Raw genomic sequence first — 17,193 nt, 5'->3', positions numbered from 1 at the left:
AATAAATTACAGGTGTATTAGTTAAAGTGGAGCTGCGGACAGTACACGGAGCAGCTGGTTTCAAATAAGTGCTTTGATCAATTCATGAGTTGACAGTAACCAAGCATCAGCTTCACGGCACATGTGCCTCGCCTTTTTTAAGACAAACTAAACACTGTTGTGCTTGCAGAAAAACCAAACCACAAAGCACAACAAATCCTCTGCTAGTCCCTGTATCTGTGTTTGCTGACTGTGTCTGGGTGCATTCGTGTGTGTGTGTGTGTGTGTGTGTGTGTGTGTGTGTGTGTGTGTGTGTGTGTGTGTGTGTGTGTGTGTGTGTGTGTGTGTGTGTGTGTGTGTGTGTGTGTGTGTGTGTGTGTGTGTGTGTGTGTGTGTGCACGCGCGGGTGTGTTTGTGTGTGTGCTTATGTGTGTTTGCACTCGGCGCCAGTCACTCTGTCACCAGTACCCTCCCTCTAACGTCTCAGGACAGGAAGAAACATGTCCTCCCGACCCCTCTGGGAGCCAGTGGGGAGTGGATTGGTAGTGATGTTAGCATGGAGGCTAACATTCATCAAGCTGTTGATTGGTGCTAGTCCTTAACTATCCCTTTGTAACCCTTTGTCCTAGCTGATTTGTGTATTTACAGGAAATGAAACGTACTGCATGGGAAGAAGTACGAGTAATTTGGGGGATTTCATCTCTGTTGGGGGATGGGGGGGGGGCCTTTAGGAAATAATTACTTCTCTATCAGACCAGGAGGAAGTAATTTAAAAGGTCAGGCTGCCCCAGTGGACATTAGCCCCTCAATGAAACATCAACATCCCCACATCCGGTTTGCAGTAGAGGATGCAGTGAAGCTGAGACATCCAGTCAGAATACTGTGAGAAGAAACAGGCCTCTGCAGCAGATTTACATGTTTGCAATGCACTTAAACTATGTAGTGTTGACCCGACATGCTCAATCATCAGGCCTGACATGTAGCTGTACCACAAATGTCAAAGACATGGTTTTATAGTTGTCATAGTATTGAGAAATTAGAATTGAATGAGTTAGCAGCTGGCTCTTGGAACATCACAGGTGGGCAATTTTCTTTGGAAGTCCTTAAAAATAAATTAAAAAAATGTGGTTGTTATAGAGGTACTGGGGCATTTTTTTTCCCAGTAAAAGGAGTTAATGTTGATGAAATTTAAAACACATACCTTAAGCTTTCAACAGGAACAAATTCCATTCAACTGAAAAAAATAATTCAAAGCCTGCCTACATGACAAAATGGAAAAATAGACATTATCAAACAATGTATGGTACAAACACACGCAACGCACATAGAGGCATATTTCTGATACTACATTGTGAAGCTTTTCAAGTCTCTGAAAAAATCGTATATTCCCAAAAAATGAGATAACGCCAAGCTTAAAAAATAAACCCCCCCGCTGAAGTGCTAAAAACGGTAAAACCAAGTTTTAAGACTAGGAAGTTTTGAGTGACACGTTGGTGCTGCACTCAGCTGCTAGATCTTACCCCAACAAATTTGATTCAATGAACATTACATACTAATTATCAAAGCTCTTATCTGGTTAAGGTAAGGTAAGGTCAGTTCTGTTTATGGAAAAAAACAAAAAGATGGCAGCAGCCAAAAGGCAAAACCAAAAATGTAGAACTTGGCTAAGTCTTGTCTAAACAAACAAAAAACTACAAGAAAAAAGTTCCCACGATGGCCCTGCAACAAAGTTTCATTTGATAAGAAATGTGACAAAAGAAGGGAGAACGGTGTGGTATTCAAGTTCACTGACCCTTTAAGACAAACTGACTACATTTTCTGATATCCATCCACCTGGTTATTTGATAGACATGACTCTTCAACACTCTTCAGTGTTATCGTGGATGAGCTTAGAGGCACTGTGAAGCAAATCTCCCATGGTTACCTTGTGCAATCTAGTAATTCCCCTCTTTAAAACATCTGTCTCGTGACCTAAGTAAAAAAAAAAATCTCCAGAGAAAGTAAAAAGTCAAAGTTGAGTGAGCCGTGCTGCTTTGTTTTGTCCCTGACATTTCACAGCTGTAGCAGACCTTGTGTCTCTTGGCCCTGATTGTTTGTTCAGTGGATACAGTTTGAAGTCAGAAAGACTGTTACTAAATGTCTTGATGCTGGCTGAGAGGAGGGTGTGACTTATTTGTGCAGTGCAATCTGTTAAGCGCAGAGCTTGTGAAACACTTTGAAACAATTTTAGCTACAAGAGAGCAAGAATAAACATGAAACAGAGGTTGCAGAGAGGCTGTCTGAGTTGCACTAGTATTGTACAATCGGTACAGTCGGTCTGCTGTTGGTGTGATTGAGTTCATTTGGAGAGAAAAAAGTGGCAGCATTTGTGAATTGTTACTCATGTTGAAGGTGTCTGATGACAGTGAACGTTCACAAGGGGAATTCAAGGAGGCTCTCGCGCCTGCGGTCCTGAGGGGCTTTGTGGTCGGTCACTGGTTGTGGCAGCATTGCTTAAGGAAGTGTAACTGTGGGATACTTGTGAATGTGAAGTAGCGTTCAGGGCTCTTTAATCATGGTTAGTATGAGTTGTTTGAAACCACCTGGAATTCTGTCCATCAAGAGAAGTGCCAACTTGTAAACCTTGAACCATTCTGAAAGCCAAATGTACAGCAGTGTCACTTCATGCCAGTTGAAACAGGAAGGGTCCCCGTTTTGGCTCTTTAAAAACATGTTACACTGTACGTTTTTGTTCTTGTAGTCCCCTTAGAAGCTCAGAGACTACCTCTCCATCTGAATGTCAGTGCAGGTGAATTATATTTGACATTCATGCTCGGGCACAGAGCTCCATCCAAAGACAACCTAATAGTGGACATTAATGCCATTGCCTACTGAACTGCACGGAAAGGTAATCCGGATTTTCCATCTGACAAGACATGGCGGGGGACTATAGTGTGTGATGCATGCTTGTGTGTGAGAGAACCTGTGTGTGTGTGTGTGTGTGTGTGTGTGAGTCTGGCTTCCTGCCCTGAGGAGCTTTTTTTTTACCCAATAGCCCGACAAAACCATTGGTTCCTGTGCAATGTTGGACTAAGTCCCACTGGAGAGCTGAGGGCCAGCTGGGGTGCCTTCTAATAAGGAAGTAGGACTTTGGTCCTTTGCCCCCTACTGACACATGACACACACACACACACACACACACACACACACACACACACACACACACACACACACACACATACAGTATGGCTGCCTTGTCCCTGCACAGGGTCTCAGGAGCTTGGATACATGTCAGCAGCTGTGTTCATCACCACCCAGCTCCAGCAGCCAACGCTGGTATGTGAGAAACACAGCCGGGGCCTAAAGGCTTTTCTGCAGATTAAAGGGGCTTCAGACAGGCTGCTGTTTCGCGGCCAGGCCTGCACAGGTAGACATCTTAAAGGAATATAAAAAATTTGATTGCCGATTTGAGCGCTGGATTTACACATCGAAGCTATGCAACACTTTCAGCGATCATTGTTTGAACATATTATATACAGCTTTATTTCTGATGTATTCTTCCTCCAGTTCCAAAGAGTGATTGGTTAACATTATCCTTCTCGTCGCATGAAAAGAAAAGACACATGACACCTAAGTAAGGGAATCTAACATGATGAATGACTCTGCATTCGTTTTAGTCAGCCTTGGATTGATTGCGCGGTCGTTAAAGTGCACTTTGATTTGATTTGGAGCGGCTGCAGGACCTACACTGCATTGCCTTTCATGTGTAATGAAATTTTGACCGTGTCACTGCTGAAACTGAATATATGAAAGAGTTCCAATATCTGAGTCTAGAAAATGACAATATTATAAATCCTCTTCTTTTATCAAATATGAAATATGCATGTATACAAGTACCACTGCTGTAGAACATCAAAGGAATGCTGTGTATGTTGATATCATTAGTTATCATGTGTGCCGTAGGGTGCACTGTTGGTTTCCTGAGTTCTTCTATTTACCTTTAGTGCATTACCCATCAACCATCATTTCCCCAAAGAGAACGAGACAAGAAAAACTGCTCTTCACTATAATAACTAAACTTTAAAATAACACTTTTCTTAATTAAGATCATTTGCCGTTTTTGACTGTGGACTTGTTGGTTAAAAATTATCCAGCGAGACACCAAATCTGGTAACTGGCTGACTAGTTGAGAAGAATTAGCTCAGATGTTTTTCACCTCTGGAGTCTGCAATTGTTTGGAAAATCCTATGAATGGTAAACTGATGATGCCTAGAATGGGAGAGGAAGCACATATTGTCTTTCTTAAACGTGCCTACAGGGTTTGGCAATGGAACAGTGAAGGCCAAAGCAAACCAGCGACTTCTCTCTTCATTTGCAGCACGAGATCAATGATCACTGATAACACGCGCACACACAGGAACATTTTCTGCATGGAAATAAAGCACACATTCATGAGAAAGCGAGTCAGCTCCCACATTCTCAAACACTACTTGTTTACCTATCTCACATCATGCGCCTGGCCCGGTTATTGGCTGTAACACATTAAGCCAGCAGATCACTAAACCTTTTTCCTAATCCACACAGACATGTTCAATGATCAACCCAATCTTTAACCTTGGTGTCTCAGCCAGAACAAATAGGGAGGTCTGGAAGTATGCGTCGCATCAGCTTAGCCGAGCGGCTGAGTATCGCATCGATTCCCTCACCCCTGATTGAGCGCGCAACAGTGCATTAGCTAGGCCAGCCGTGCCCCTTAAAAAAAAAAAAAAAAAACACTTTTCCGAACTGTTCCCAAACCGTCTTCCTTCTTCGCCTGAAACGGTCTGTTTCTCTCCTCCTCTCTTAAGGTTATGTTTGGTTTTCTAATTGTTTATTGTTCCAAAGAGTTCTACCCCCAGCCCCCACCACCTCCCCCTTCCTTTGCCCCTCCCAACCCCAGTTACCACGGCCTCCTTGAGATGTCTATTTTTAGTGATACATCTGGATTTGGGTGAGGGGTCCAAAGGCTTGACCTTTCTCTTTGGTCTGTTGCTGCTTGTGGGGGTGGGGTGGGGGGGAAGAGTTGAAGTGGTGAGGGATCATGGGAGATATGGTTGTTTGGGAAGTATTTAAGACTATTGTTGGCTGACATCCTTTGTGTAGCAGCTGGGGTTTGATTTTGAAAGATTTTGGAAAAAGATGGCAAAGTGGATTGTGAGGGGATAGTAAGCAGATTTGACATGTCATGACTGGTCCGAGCATGTGCTACACATCATGAAGAATCAGTTTTTGTAAGGTCTGTTACTGCTCGGGAAAAGCTTTGTTGAATGTGAGAAGATGTTTTAGAGAAATCACTTCAACAATATTGACATGGGTTAGGAGACCACATTTAACCCTTAAAACTCACATAACACTCAAATCGACATCATAACGGAAATGTGATTTGATTTATTATAACAGAACCACAAACTGTGGCTGTAAATATCAATCAGCACGAAACACTCTTCACGAGCAGTCTGGACGCTGTTGCTGCTCGTTCTCTTCACTAAATCTGTCTCCTTTGTGTTGCAGGTTCCTGATGTGTGATGGTGGCCGTGGCCGGCTGTGATGGGCGTTTGCTGATTGCCTCTCATGTCCAATTAGAAATCAGGAGGACGGAGCTGACTCTGGCTCTCAGAGCAGCATACCGTCGGTGAGTTAAGGGCTCGGGGACTTGAAGGCCATTGATCCCAACAGGCGAGGACAAAAGGTGTAAATCTCACCTCGCCACCAGAGAGCTGTCACTCTCTCTTCTGGCACTATGTCTACTTTTAAGAGAAGATTGGTGAAAACAAGCCTTTTTTTTTGACTTAACACATGTTGTCAGCTCTCACCTGTGTATCTTATAGCCTTTTGCTTCAAAACCGCTTTGAAAATAAATCTGGTACCACATCTTTTTGGGATAAAAGTGTGTGTGTGGTTTTGGCATCACTGCGAGAATTTGAGGAGAAAACAAGAAACATGTTTTGTGTGTATAACTGTGTGTGAGAATCTACCGGTTTATGATTCTCGTGGTTGTGTGACTATTTGAGTTGTGCAAAAGTTCCACACGCTCCCCTGTGTTTTTTTATTGGTGTACATGGTTTGTGTGCAGTGACCACATCAACCTCATCCCCTTTTTTCTTCTTCTCCTGTCTCACCCTCTCAGGCAGCAGCAGCCTCATGGGCCTCAGGACATACCAGACCCCAGCCTCCATCACACATCGAGCACCTCCTACCCTCCCCCCCCCCAAAAAGTCCCTCCAACTCTTTTTATACTGTTACATACTCCAGATTTTCCTGCAGCGCTTTGGCCACACCTCCTCTGACACCTTAAAGGTACCAAAGGCGCACACACCCTTTGTGACTGCATCCCCTGGCCAACGGTAGCAGGCCTCTTGCTGTGCATTCTGTGTATGTAAGTGTGATGACGATTCATGCAGGACCAGATTTCTGGAAGTGTCGCCAAAGCGCTGCTGGGTAATGTTATTATATAACTATAATTATTCCTATTCTGTATATCATTCATATTAATGTTATTATGATTATTAAATACATGTTGAAGCATGACTTTGCAAAAAAAAAAGATGAAAAAAAAACAATGTTGTACATTTTTAGATATTTTAAAGAAATACAAAAAGTATTTTTGTAATCAAGACAATGTTTGAAACGTTTGATTGGTTCATGTTGTGTGAGAAACTTTCATATGTTTTATTCTTTCTTCGTGCCATTGTAGAATGGAAAGTTTCCCCTGCTATACCAAAGCAGACCTGTTGGGTTTTTTTTCTTGTCTTTACTACATACTTTGTGTCTTTGTGCGGCGTCCTTCCCTGAAGAAGCCAACATTAAGTCCTTTGTGGGATGCGCAAATTGTCACCTGATCCAGCTCCTAATTTTTTCAGTTTTCAGATAATCAGTTGGGTTTTAAAAAAAAAGAAAAGAAAAGAAAGAGGCATTGACGGGGAATAAGCCATCACAAGTGAAGGTAGAGTGACCGTGGAGACTGCAAAACACAGCAACCTGAGCCCTGCTATAATAAGGAATCTGCCTCTTCATTGTTCAGCAAGAGGACAGCAGTATAGAGAAACAAAAGACCAAAGGCATTTTTTTTTTTACACTGGAGAGCTATCTAGGCTAGTGGAATTATTCTGTTTTTGACTGCTTTGTACTCCTCAATCTGATTTCTTATGAAGTATGACATTATTTTTTTGCCGCACGTCTCTTTTGGTGTCACTCCAAAGAGCCACTCTGCATCTGAAAGGAGATTCACTTAAAGCAATTTGTCTCTTCTGTCTATTTTTAGGGAGCCAACCTGCTTTTTGTAAAATTTTGAATTTGCATAACAATGATTGGAACGATCAAAAAGAAAAAAAAAAAATCATCTTTTGTAATCTTGCGTCCTCTGGGCCTGCAATAACGTTTTCGCTGTTTGACATATCATGGAGTGATCATATTTCTGTGACATTTTGACGCCAAAACTTCTCATTCATGTCTCATTGTCACGAAAACAAAGAGTGATTCTTGTACTTTTTCTGATGAGGCTAAGTCACATTTCAACGGTGATGTGACAATCAAAAACTGAATCACTGCTATAAAAACAATTCTTTGTGTAATCTCTAGCCCAGGTGTGTACAATCATGGTGGAGCGGTTGAATCATATATTCAGTGTTTGTAATGATTAATATGAATTATATGCACATAATAGCAATTGATTTTTCTGAAGCAGTTTTTGCTTTTACAGACATTTTTTGAAAGCCAAGTGTGGCACCAAATTTATTAGAACAAGTATTTATAAGGTGTGTGTGTGTGTGCGTGTGTGTTTTTATGGGTACTATGTTTTTAAAGTTAATAGAAGATGCCCATTATATAATTCATTGTAAGTATTATTGTAAGTTTAATTGTATATTCCTTTGGTAATTTTCTAGAGCTCCTTTATGTGTTTGTATCTGATATATGAAACATGTTTTACCTACATAATTCACTGTGAAATCCAGAGAAAAACACGCTCTTTGAACAAATGGATCTTTTTGTGTGTCGCCAGCAGTACGGTACAGACGTTTCTGGAAAAGTTAATATGATGATCCCTCCCTTCGCTCAGTGAGAAGACTTCCTTCCCTGTTTCAGTATATCATGTGCGTACCTGTGTGTTCTGTGCATGTTCACAGCATGTGTGTTCTTTTCTTTCTTTTTTTCTTAATGCATAAAGTACTGTTGATATTTATGTACTTTAACCACTGTGAGGAGAAACTGTATTTCAGTGAATTGCAGAGGTTTGTTTGTTTGAAACCAAAAAAAAAGTGATCAAAATGAGAAGTTTTTATGAAAATGTTAAATGAAGACATTTCAGGCCATCTGCCATTAAAGATTGACATCAACCATGCTGTCATTGTGACTTCTTTATGAACGTAGCTGTTGTTGTGCTTGAAGGAGGAGTGAGCACTTATCTACTGCATACCCAAGGTGTGGATCCTCCTCCATATTTGTACGGTGATGCTAAAGTTACCACAAATAGACTGACCAAACCATGGCTCAAAGGGCCTTTGTCCAGTTTGTTGGTTGAAGTTGGTTGCGTACCTTTACTTGCTTCTGAATGCCTGTTAATATTGTGCATGTGTCCTTTAGGTTCTTTTATTTTAAACATATCAAGCACATCTTTTTGAGCTCCAAAAAGGACGCTCAGCATTAATCATGAAAAAACAGAAAAACAATTCAGAGTCAAGAGTAATTATGTCACCAAGTTAAACCCTTTTCTCTTAACCTCCAATCAGTTGGGGAAATCCAAGTGTCACATCGCATTGAGCTGCCACAATTCTCCATAAAACAGCCATGTTTTCGACCTGCGCCTCTCATGAGCACATTTGTCATTAGTGTGGATACTATTTAAACAAAACACTTTCCATCACGTGTCGTGGGCCGTAAATTGTGATGAAATGGTTTGGCCACTAAATTAAATTGACTTCAAAGCCTCGCGCACTCGGGTCTTGGTGCGCTCTCACCCTGAAAGCTCCATTAACGTTACATACAAATGTGAATACTCTTCTGTCCTTGACATTTGTGGAAATGGCACCTCTAAATAAAGCATCAAAAAGGAGAGTGGAAAACAAAAACGAAGTAAAAGCTTATTAAATCTAATAGACTGCAGAAACAATTTTCATTCAATCTTATTACCCAATTAAGGGGGGGGGCTTCTCTTTTGTCAGCTTTCTGTGGTCTCTGTTTTAAGAGAATGGAGACTAGATTTTGACGTTTTCACTGCATTCAGAAAGTGCCTTTAACCAACAAAGGCCTGTTTAAAGCTCCATTTCCTCTTCCACTCTCACACTTGTCATTGGATAACACCTCCCCCACATTCCCAGGAGGCCGTCAAAACATGATGTGGGATCCTATAAAGTGGTTTGTGTACCAGGGGAGCGGGAGACCTCTTTCTGCCCTCTATAAGAATAGCCCTCCTAACCCAGGGGCTGGCTACTCCTGAGACAGAGGCCAAAGCCAATTTAGTTTCTCTCCACATCTCCACTCTCTCCTGTCTGCTCAGTCACACCGGGTGGCACACACCAGCTTCTCACATGACACACACTCGTCCATGCCTGGAGGGGGTTACACAGAGGGTGTCAGAGCCGTGTAAAGAGGGGGATAAAAGTCCTTGTGTGTGCATTCGTGTGGGCAAGGGGACATATTCATCTGGGTGCATACATGCATACTGGCAACACTCAGTAATGGTGTTACTCCCTTTGACAAGTCCATTAGAGAGGTGTTTCTGTCCATCTTTTACATCCCCCTTCAGCTGCAGCAAACAAAACATGCTCATTGCGAACAAAATCTGCAATGACTGGTCCAAACTACAATAAGACAACAAGATGAAAGCTCTTTTTTTTTCTCTCCTTAGGATTTGTGCATTTCTCGGACATCTGAGTCTGTATTTTATTTGCCGTGTCAACTGTTTTGCTTGGTTCATTGCTGTAAAACATTGACCACTCCTGACTGTAAAAGTCGACCCTGCTGGTATGTTGTCATGCATTTCTCTTACAAGCAGTGCCTGATCCATTTTTATGTGACCCCCCCCCCCCCCGCCCAACCCCCCCTTCTTCTTAATTGTTTATTCTGATCATTTTTAGAGGCCGTTTGGGGGGGGGTGGTTAAACTTTCCCAACTGTCACAGAAAAAAAGAGACGTGTCAGAACAATGCTAGAGGCTCGCTAAGGCGCACAAACTTTCGGGTCGGAGCGGAAGTGTCAGAACGTTGCAGCTGATTAAATGTTTAACATTTACAACAGCTGAGTCCAGAATGTAACACGCTATTATCATGCTTATAGGCAACAAACACAGAGTGAAACTGGATTGTGGGATGTCATTGGTTTTGCAGGTATTTTGCCACTAACCAAAATTAGGGCGACAAGATTTATTCTGGCAACATGATAAGATAATAAGATAAGATAAAGATAAGATATACTTTATTCATCCCAGCAGGGAAATGTAGGTGTTCCAGCAGCCAGCATACATACAAACACACAACACAACACATATATACAAACATATCCCACCCATTCAAAAAGACATGAGCCCACAATACAGTTTGATATATGATATATGCCACTCAGGCTAAAGTTTAAAAGTTTAAATGTTTTCTGTCCTTACTTAAAGGGGAGTCGTTATAAAGTGCAATTGCAGTAGGTAAAAAAAAAATGGCACTATGTGAAAAATCAAAAGATAACCAGTGTGATCACATCTCAGTTACAGAAATAACATTCTTAATCCTCACATCTTTGTGCACTTTGAGCACTACTTCCTGTCTGATAAGTGTAAACAAGTATTTTTGACTTTATCAAAACGTGTATCCTATCTGGGCTATTACTTTTAAAGTACAGATGTTGTATTAATCAAACGTAATCCAGCATTAAATACTTTGATGTGATCATAGTCAACCATGAGGTCAATCTTTTTTCCAATGTGTAATGGGGGAAACCAGAAAGTCTGTAGTTGAGATCATCTTTAACTTGTATTCACAAAATTACCCCCGGAATGGCACAGCTGGTAAAAGTTACGTTTGAGCGTGCACAGCGGCGTAAATCCTGTGTCATTGTCAAGTCTGAAGGCATTTAACTGGCTCAGATACAGAATCCCATCACTGACTAACCACTGACTCATCATTAAGCAGATTGCATATGTGTCTGCAAACATCTGCACCGTCATTGTCTAGCAGTTATGGGCTTAAAAGGGGGGCTGTTTCTTCTTGGAAAGATTGCTCAACTATAAGGGCCCCTGATTCTTCCCACCACGCTGCTGGTGTCTTTTCTGATTGTTAGTGTTCCAGATAAGCTGACGACTTCAGAGTGAGTCGGTAAATTTGATTTCACAGCGGGTTGGGTGGGGGGGGGGTTACGAGGAGGGGCAGAGGAGTGTTTTCTGCCTGCGCTGTCCTCTCTGCGCTCTCTTCGTCCTCACTCTCAGCCTTTTCTCTGTCCACCTCTCACCATTTTTCCCTCCTCCTCCTCTTTCACCCACAGCTCCCATCTCCCTTGGGTGGGCCCCTGTTCCCTCAGTCTCACAGCAATCAAAACACTGAGGGCTAACTCTCCCACCACCTTCCTGTTTCTCACTGACTTCTTGTTGCTACAGTCGACTCCTCGGTTCCACAAAAGAACAGTGAGATGTTATTTTAATAATTAGAGCTCACATCCAATAATTCTGTAGGTGTGTGTGCTCGTCTCTGTACAAACTGGGTGTGTGTCATATGATAACTTGACTGAGGATGACATCATAGAATAGCCAGGCTCTTTCTATCAGGAAATAAAGAGCTCCACAGCGCTACCCAATGGTTGTAACAACACATTACAGCCTGAATCCACAGGCTAAATGACTCTGTACATAATAATAATCAGTGATGTAAACAGAGACATATAAAGACATTGATTTTTGTTCTATTTATATGGAAATATAAATGCAGTTTTTCTTTACTTCATGAAAAGTTCCTGTGAAATGAGTAGCCTAATGATTAGACTTTTCCTTCCTGTTCTGTGATTTTGTTTGTTGTATCACATAGTGTTTGATTGAGTGGTACACAGTTAAAAAAAAAAGCATTACTCTGACAGTTTGTAAAAGTTTGTACAAGAGTCAAATTAAAAGAAAAAACTATAAGTTAATCAGCTGGATGTGGACCATGGTACTGTTGTTCGTTTGACAACTGCAGGAATAAATGAATCTATTTTTTTCTGTAGAAGTAGTAAATGAAGTAAGAAGTGAAACTAAGTCACTGTACACCTATTTGAACCTTTTTTTCTGCTTTTTTTGGTGAAGAAAGTAGCCAAATTATACATCACCCCTTTATACTTAAAGTATCAACATAGCACTCACTATGAAACTTCCCCCGTCAATGTTATTATTGAGCATTATTTTGAATATATGAATATACAGTAGTAAGTGGTGTTAGATGGAGTTAATTTATATTTCAAGTACAGTTTGGTGATTTAATCTGTAGTAAACGGCACATTTTGTTGATCAATCTGATGTTTTGTATTAAGAATCTGAAGTTTACTGGTCAGATAAATGTAATAAAGTAGGAAAACAATTTTTATCCACATTTGGAGAAACAAGAGCATTTAATTACATTTTCATTGTACTGATTAGAGTTCTTAAGGAAACATAATCAGTTTATTGATACCCCTAATCCCTAACCCATACCCAGTTTTATTGATATTTATCAATAAAATGTATTGGAAACTTTGGGGTTGTTCAAAGTCAGACCTACTGAGTCAGCACAGATCTGTAAGATTAGACACAACTAAATCATATTAAAAGTATGGCAGATTTTAAAAAGACAGTCTGAAAATTCGTTTGTACAACAGATCTGAACTCAAAGAAAGTAGGTCCACCAACCCATTTCTCCTGCGCTTAAACCCGCAGCTCACAGTATCTGAGGGATCTCAGAGGACTCTACTCCCCACGGTGGATTCAGGGGCAAACCGGTGTTCAAAGCGGCCCTGCCTTAGCCAGATTAACCTTGTGCCAGCGGGTTTATACCTCCATGAAAGAGGGTGCCACTCAGGGCTCAGCAGGGGGGCTGCGATCGATTGAGCCTCTACATCATCTCAGGCGGTCCAAGATTGGATGGCTGTCTTGAGGGATAATAGAATCTCTGTTTGGACTACTGGTCTCTATATGAGATCTGTTTCATTACTTCAGGTCAGTAAAGAACAAGACAGTTATAAACATCTTCATTAATCATAAAAAAGCTAGCCTCACCAGTTCATTGACAATCAGTTCTCTATTCTTATACAGTCTGAAGTGATGAAGGGGATTTTGTCATTAATATTAGCCCCGCCCCCATTGCATTGAAGCCCACTGGAGCCATAATACATAATAATTCATCTTTATAGAAGTTAAAAGTGAACATTTTTACTTGTTTGTATGTGTTTGTTTGGCAAGTTAAAATGTTTATACATCAAAATGTAAAAATATGGAAACATACATACTTAACATCTATTTAAAATCGCCAAAAAAATTCTGCTTTATTTGCTGACAACATCGTTTACAAGTACTGCTACTTTAAGAACATAATATTTCATGCGTCACTTAACTAAATTTAGACAATTTCTGCCCTCTTGTGGTCAGAGAAGATCATTGCATAAGAAGTCCCTCTTTTCTAGCACCATTGAAAGCCAGACTTCAGATTTTTTAATCTTTTTTTTTACTATGAATGAATGTCATTATCCCCAATCTTTCTACAACATCATCATGTGAGAAATACACATTGCCAATCCATTTTCTCCACTGTGTGTTCCTGCTGATGGTTGCACCCAAAGACCAGCACATGACTGCACAAGACCCGACTGCGTTCATGTGATTGAACTGCAGACACCGCGTAAGAAGAAGCTTTTAAAGCACATGCCTTGTATGTCATGGTGATATGGCTCATCTTCAAAATACTCCCCTTAATAAAGACGTTGATTATGACCGATGCTCATAAAATATTATCACTGTGAGATGATCTTTGTGCCTGATGTGATCGGGTTGATAACACTTGATAACATGACGAGCAGTTCTGATGATTTATGGTAGAATATTTACACTTGCATCATTCATTATCAAACTTTACTCACATTAAAACAACCTAACAATGACTCTTTTCCTCAAATGTGTAAAAAAAAAAAAAATGACACTGAAATCCGACTCAAGCGGTAAACAAAAAGTTGTTTTTATTATTACAGACTAAATTAAAAAACCATTAGTGCAACTTGAATTAATCCCCAACTGTGTAAAGACAATATACAACATATTTCAGCTTGTGTGGGATGATTATTGTACTGCTGAATACTACTCATGATGAAGTCCACTGTGTGAGTCAATTTAACAACAAAGACATGTTTTTACCCGACTGTTGGAGACATTTAAAGGGTAATCCCCCCCCCCCACCCCATAATCCAACTAAAGCATGTTACTCTTTTTTCTAGATACATCTTCTTATGTGCATATTTTGCATTTTCTTTTTTGCTCTTTTTTATTGTAAGATATCTGCATACATTCCAAACAAAAGAGGCTCAAATCTATAAAAATGTTTTTTCAATATTACCCCCCAAAAAATGGAATAGTTTGGTTTTACCAATAAAGTAGTCCCTCTGAAAAATGGGCAGTTGTTTCTAGAGATACTTGATACTGTTCCCTCTTTTTTTTTTTTTTTTTTTTTTTTTTTTTAGGAATTTCTAAGGTGATTACAACATACTTTTTGTCCCAAAGGCTGGGGGGGAAAATCCACATGGTTAAATATCTCCGGACTGTTTGGCCATCTCTTGGATACTTGTCGTTAACGCTCTTTCTAAGGCACAAAGATTGGCATGGTGATGCACTTTCTCCTTCAGATTACTTGTTTTTTGTTGTTGTTGTCTTTTCCCCCCCGCCGTCTTTCTATCTATTGGCTGTCAATCATCATTTTTCTCAACATAACCTGCTGTTAATTGGAATAGCTGTTTAGCTTTGCGAATAACAGTTGAGTGTTAAAAACTCTGGAAATTTTAAAACATTTTTGAGGTATATGAAGTTGAATCCCATTAAAAAAAAAATGTTCTGTTAGGAAAAGAAATCTATATTGTGTCATCTCTATAAAAATAAAATATGAACTTCAGAGGCCAGGTTACTGCTTCTTGAAAACCCTCTTGGCATCCACTCCCTCATAGTTGTAAGTCTGCGGGGAAAAGAGAGAGAGAGGCGTGCTGCAGTATAACGGCTTTTATAGATGTAAACAAAATAAATAAACTTAATATATTTGACAGATTAAATATATCTACACCTACTGACCTGCACCAGCTCTCCTCCCACCACAGCTCGGGTGGTGGTCAGGACCTTGCTGTTGTCTTTCCTGGTGAATTTGCCTTTCAGCATGTCGCCCTCCATCTCCCATGTTCCCTGGTTGAAAATACATATTCTGTTATAGAAGCTCATTTGTTGAGTATAATTTGCGTATATCTACCCTTCAATCCACTCATGTACTGTACATCCAAAGCAGCTTGATTACAACACCACACACACTAGCTGCTGTTGGTTTAATAATGCTTGAACTCCTTCAGGACACTTACTGAGACTTCTGTACCATCAGCCAGGCTGTAGTCGAACTGCACGCCCAGGGTGAAATCGATGTCCTTGGTGCGGAAGGTGCTGGACTCCTTGATGTGAAACTTGTCCCCGGTCTGCTCAATGGTGATCTTCAAGTTGTCGTGCTCTGCTAGCTTGCGCTTCATGATATTAATACCTATGTTGTTAAAACAGAAATAATTGAATCGTGAAGCCGATAAATGTGTAACTCTTTTTTTCCTCACTCAGCTCAGTTTCCACTTGTACTCTTGGAAAGTATTAGACTGTGCCCACATCCAAAGGAAGATCTGAATTTAGCTGCTGCTATTAATATGGGTTTGCACTATAAACAAGTCAAGCATACCAACACATCCCTGTGCTATGTATCACTCATACAGCAATGTCAAGCTGTATGGAAACCCATGACACAGCTACACAGATAATAATGTTATAATAGCACAGATCAGACCCATTCAACTGGCAGACTGTCGACTATTCAGGCCCTTAACATTCCCTTACCGGCCCTTTAAATATTTTCCCAAGTTTTCATTAGAAAGGCTGTTTAAGCATGGTGTTTACATGGTTGTATTTTGAGAAAATTATCATTTTTAAAGAAGGCTATTCAGCCAATTCACCAGTAACTTTTTTTTTAAAGGAGTGTCAATTTGGAAGAAATAAGGTTGTTTATTTCAACCAACATAATTTTTTAAGAGTTAAGCGTGTGCTGTAAACAAATTCAAATCCTTATCTTTAATGGTTACACATAGGAGAAGTAGATGATTTGGCACTTCTCTTTTTTTTTTACTTGGGCCCTAGTAAAAACAAATCATTGAATAGGCCTGGAAATATAAAACTATAGAACTGATTTAGTATTTTTTTTTTTTTTTACACTATCCATCCTGCATCTATCACACACTCACCCATTTGCTCCATGAACTTGTCATAGTTTTCATTGCGGTCGACCTTCCAGTTTCCGTTGAACGCCATGTCTGCAGGCTCTCTGGGTTTGAAGGCAGCTGGTGATGAAGCTCTAACAGACCGTGGGATTGTGAATGACCATTGGCCTGCATTTATATACAGCCCTCCCTTCACCCTATTCAACCCTCACACCACCTCCACCCCTCCCTGAGTTGGCATGGAGGATACTCGTCTTTATCTCTCTGATTATCTGTCTGCTGATGTGGCCATTTAAAGACTGTGTCAAATGTAGGGCGATTGCCGCACGACCTCGCGGATATACACATAAATAAACGCAGGGCGACTCTCAGGGAATCTGGCACAGTTAAACACTGACCCATTGTTATGCAGGGGAGAGAAAAAAGAAGAGGGGGTGGGTGGTATGGCTGCCCTTGGTAGTCACTCAACTGAGCCCCTTTCTGTTCCTCAGTCCTTTTTGTGCCGCCCTGTTTGTGACTGGCATGAAAATGAGTTGTAAAGAACTGGCAAACAGTGACAACCAGAGCTGGCATGCTTACAAAGAATAGTGGCCCAGTTGAAAAAATGTTGAAGAAACATTCTATTTGCCAAAAAGTCTGAGACAATGAAGTAGCACCTTGAAACATGTTCATATCTTTAACCCAGTATACATCACATTGCATTTTTAATTGGAAAAAGAGGTTGTAGATTTGCTTTTTGAGCTCTTGAAACTTGTTGATGTACAGTATGATCGTTCAGTCT

At 40.5% G+C, this 17,193-nt stretch overlaps 2 protein-coding genes across 5 annotated transcripts in view; one reads left to right on the top strand and one right to left on the bottom strand.

The window, feature by feature from the left end:
* The window catches only part of LOC109993388 (RNA-binding protein with multiple splicing), a 36,747-nt gene extending 28,416 nt beyond the window's left edge, over window positions 1-8,331 (top strand). For all 4 annotated transcript variants that reach the window (XM_020646338.3, XM_020646337.3, XM_020646336.3 and 1 more), the window contains 2 exons: window positions 5,509-5,629; window positions 6,125-8,331. In XM_020646338.3, coding sequence (XP_020501994.1) covers window positions 5,509-5,545 — 37 coding nt within the window. In that variant the 3' untranslated portion in view covers window positions 5,546-5,629; window positions 6,125-8,331. The remainder of the gene's footprint in view (window positions 1-5,508; window positions 5,630-6,124) is intronic.
* A 5,791-nt stretch (window positions 8,332-14,122) lies between these two features.
* Window positions 14,123-16,594, bottom strand: LOC109993397 (fatty acid-binding protein, intestinal). Its single transcript, XM_020646351.3, has 4 exons — window positions 16,437-16,594; window positions 15,522-15,694; window positions 15,244-15,351; window positions 14,123-15,130 (listed from the first exon to the last, which is right to left on the bottom strand). The coding sequence occupies exons 1-4, from the start codon at window positions 16,501-16,503 to the stop codon at window positions 15,080-15,082; spliced, it is 399 nt and encodes a 132-aa protein (XP_020502007.1). The 5' UTR covers window positions 16,504-16,594; the 3' UTR covers window positions 14,123-15,079.
* Window positions 16,595-17,193: the final 599 nt, after the last annotated feature.

The sequence above is a fragment of the Labrus bergylta genome, chromosome 22, assembly GCF_963930695.1.
Source record: "Labrus bergylta chromosome 22, fLabBer1.1, whole genome shotgun sequence".
NCBI lineage: Eukaryota > Metazoa > Chordata > Actinopteri > Labriformes > Labridae > Labrus > Labrus bergylta.
The sequence above is the reverse complement of the archived record's forward strand: the minus strand, read 5'-3'. Positions and strand labels throughout refer to the sequence as shown.

Bases quoted from the DNA above. Each gene is read 5' to 3' on its own strand.
- LOC109993397 (XM_020646351.3), bottom strand. From the start codon at position 16,503: ATGGCGTTCAACGGAAACTGGAAGGTCGACCGCAATGAAAACTATGAC. The intron at 15,695-16,436 runs GTGAGTGTGTGA...TTAACAACATAG, and splicing joins CAAGTTCATGGAGCAAATGG to GTATTAATATCATGAAGCGC. The intron at 15,352-15,521 runs GTAAGTGTCCTG...ATTTTCAACCAG, and splicing joins CTGATGGTACAGAAGTCTCA to GGAACATGGGAGATGGAGGG.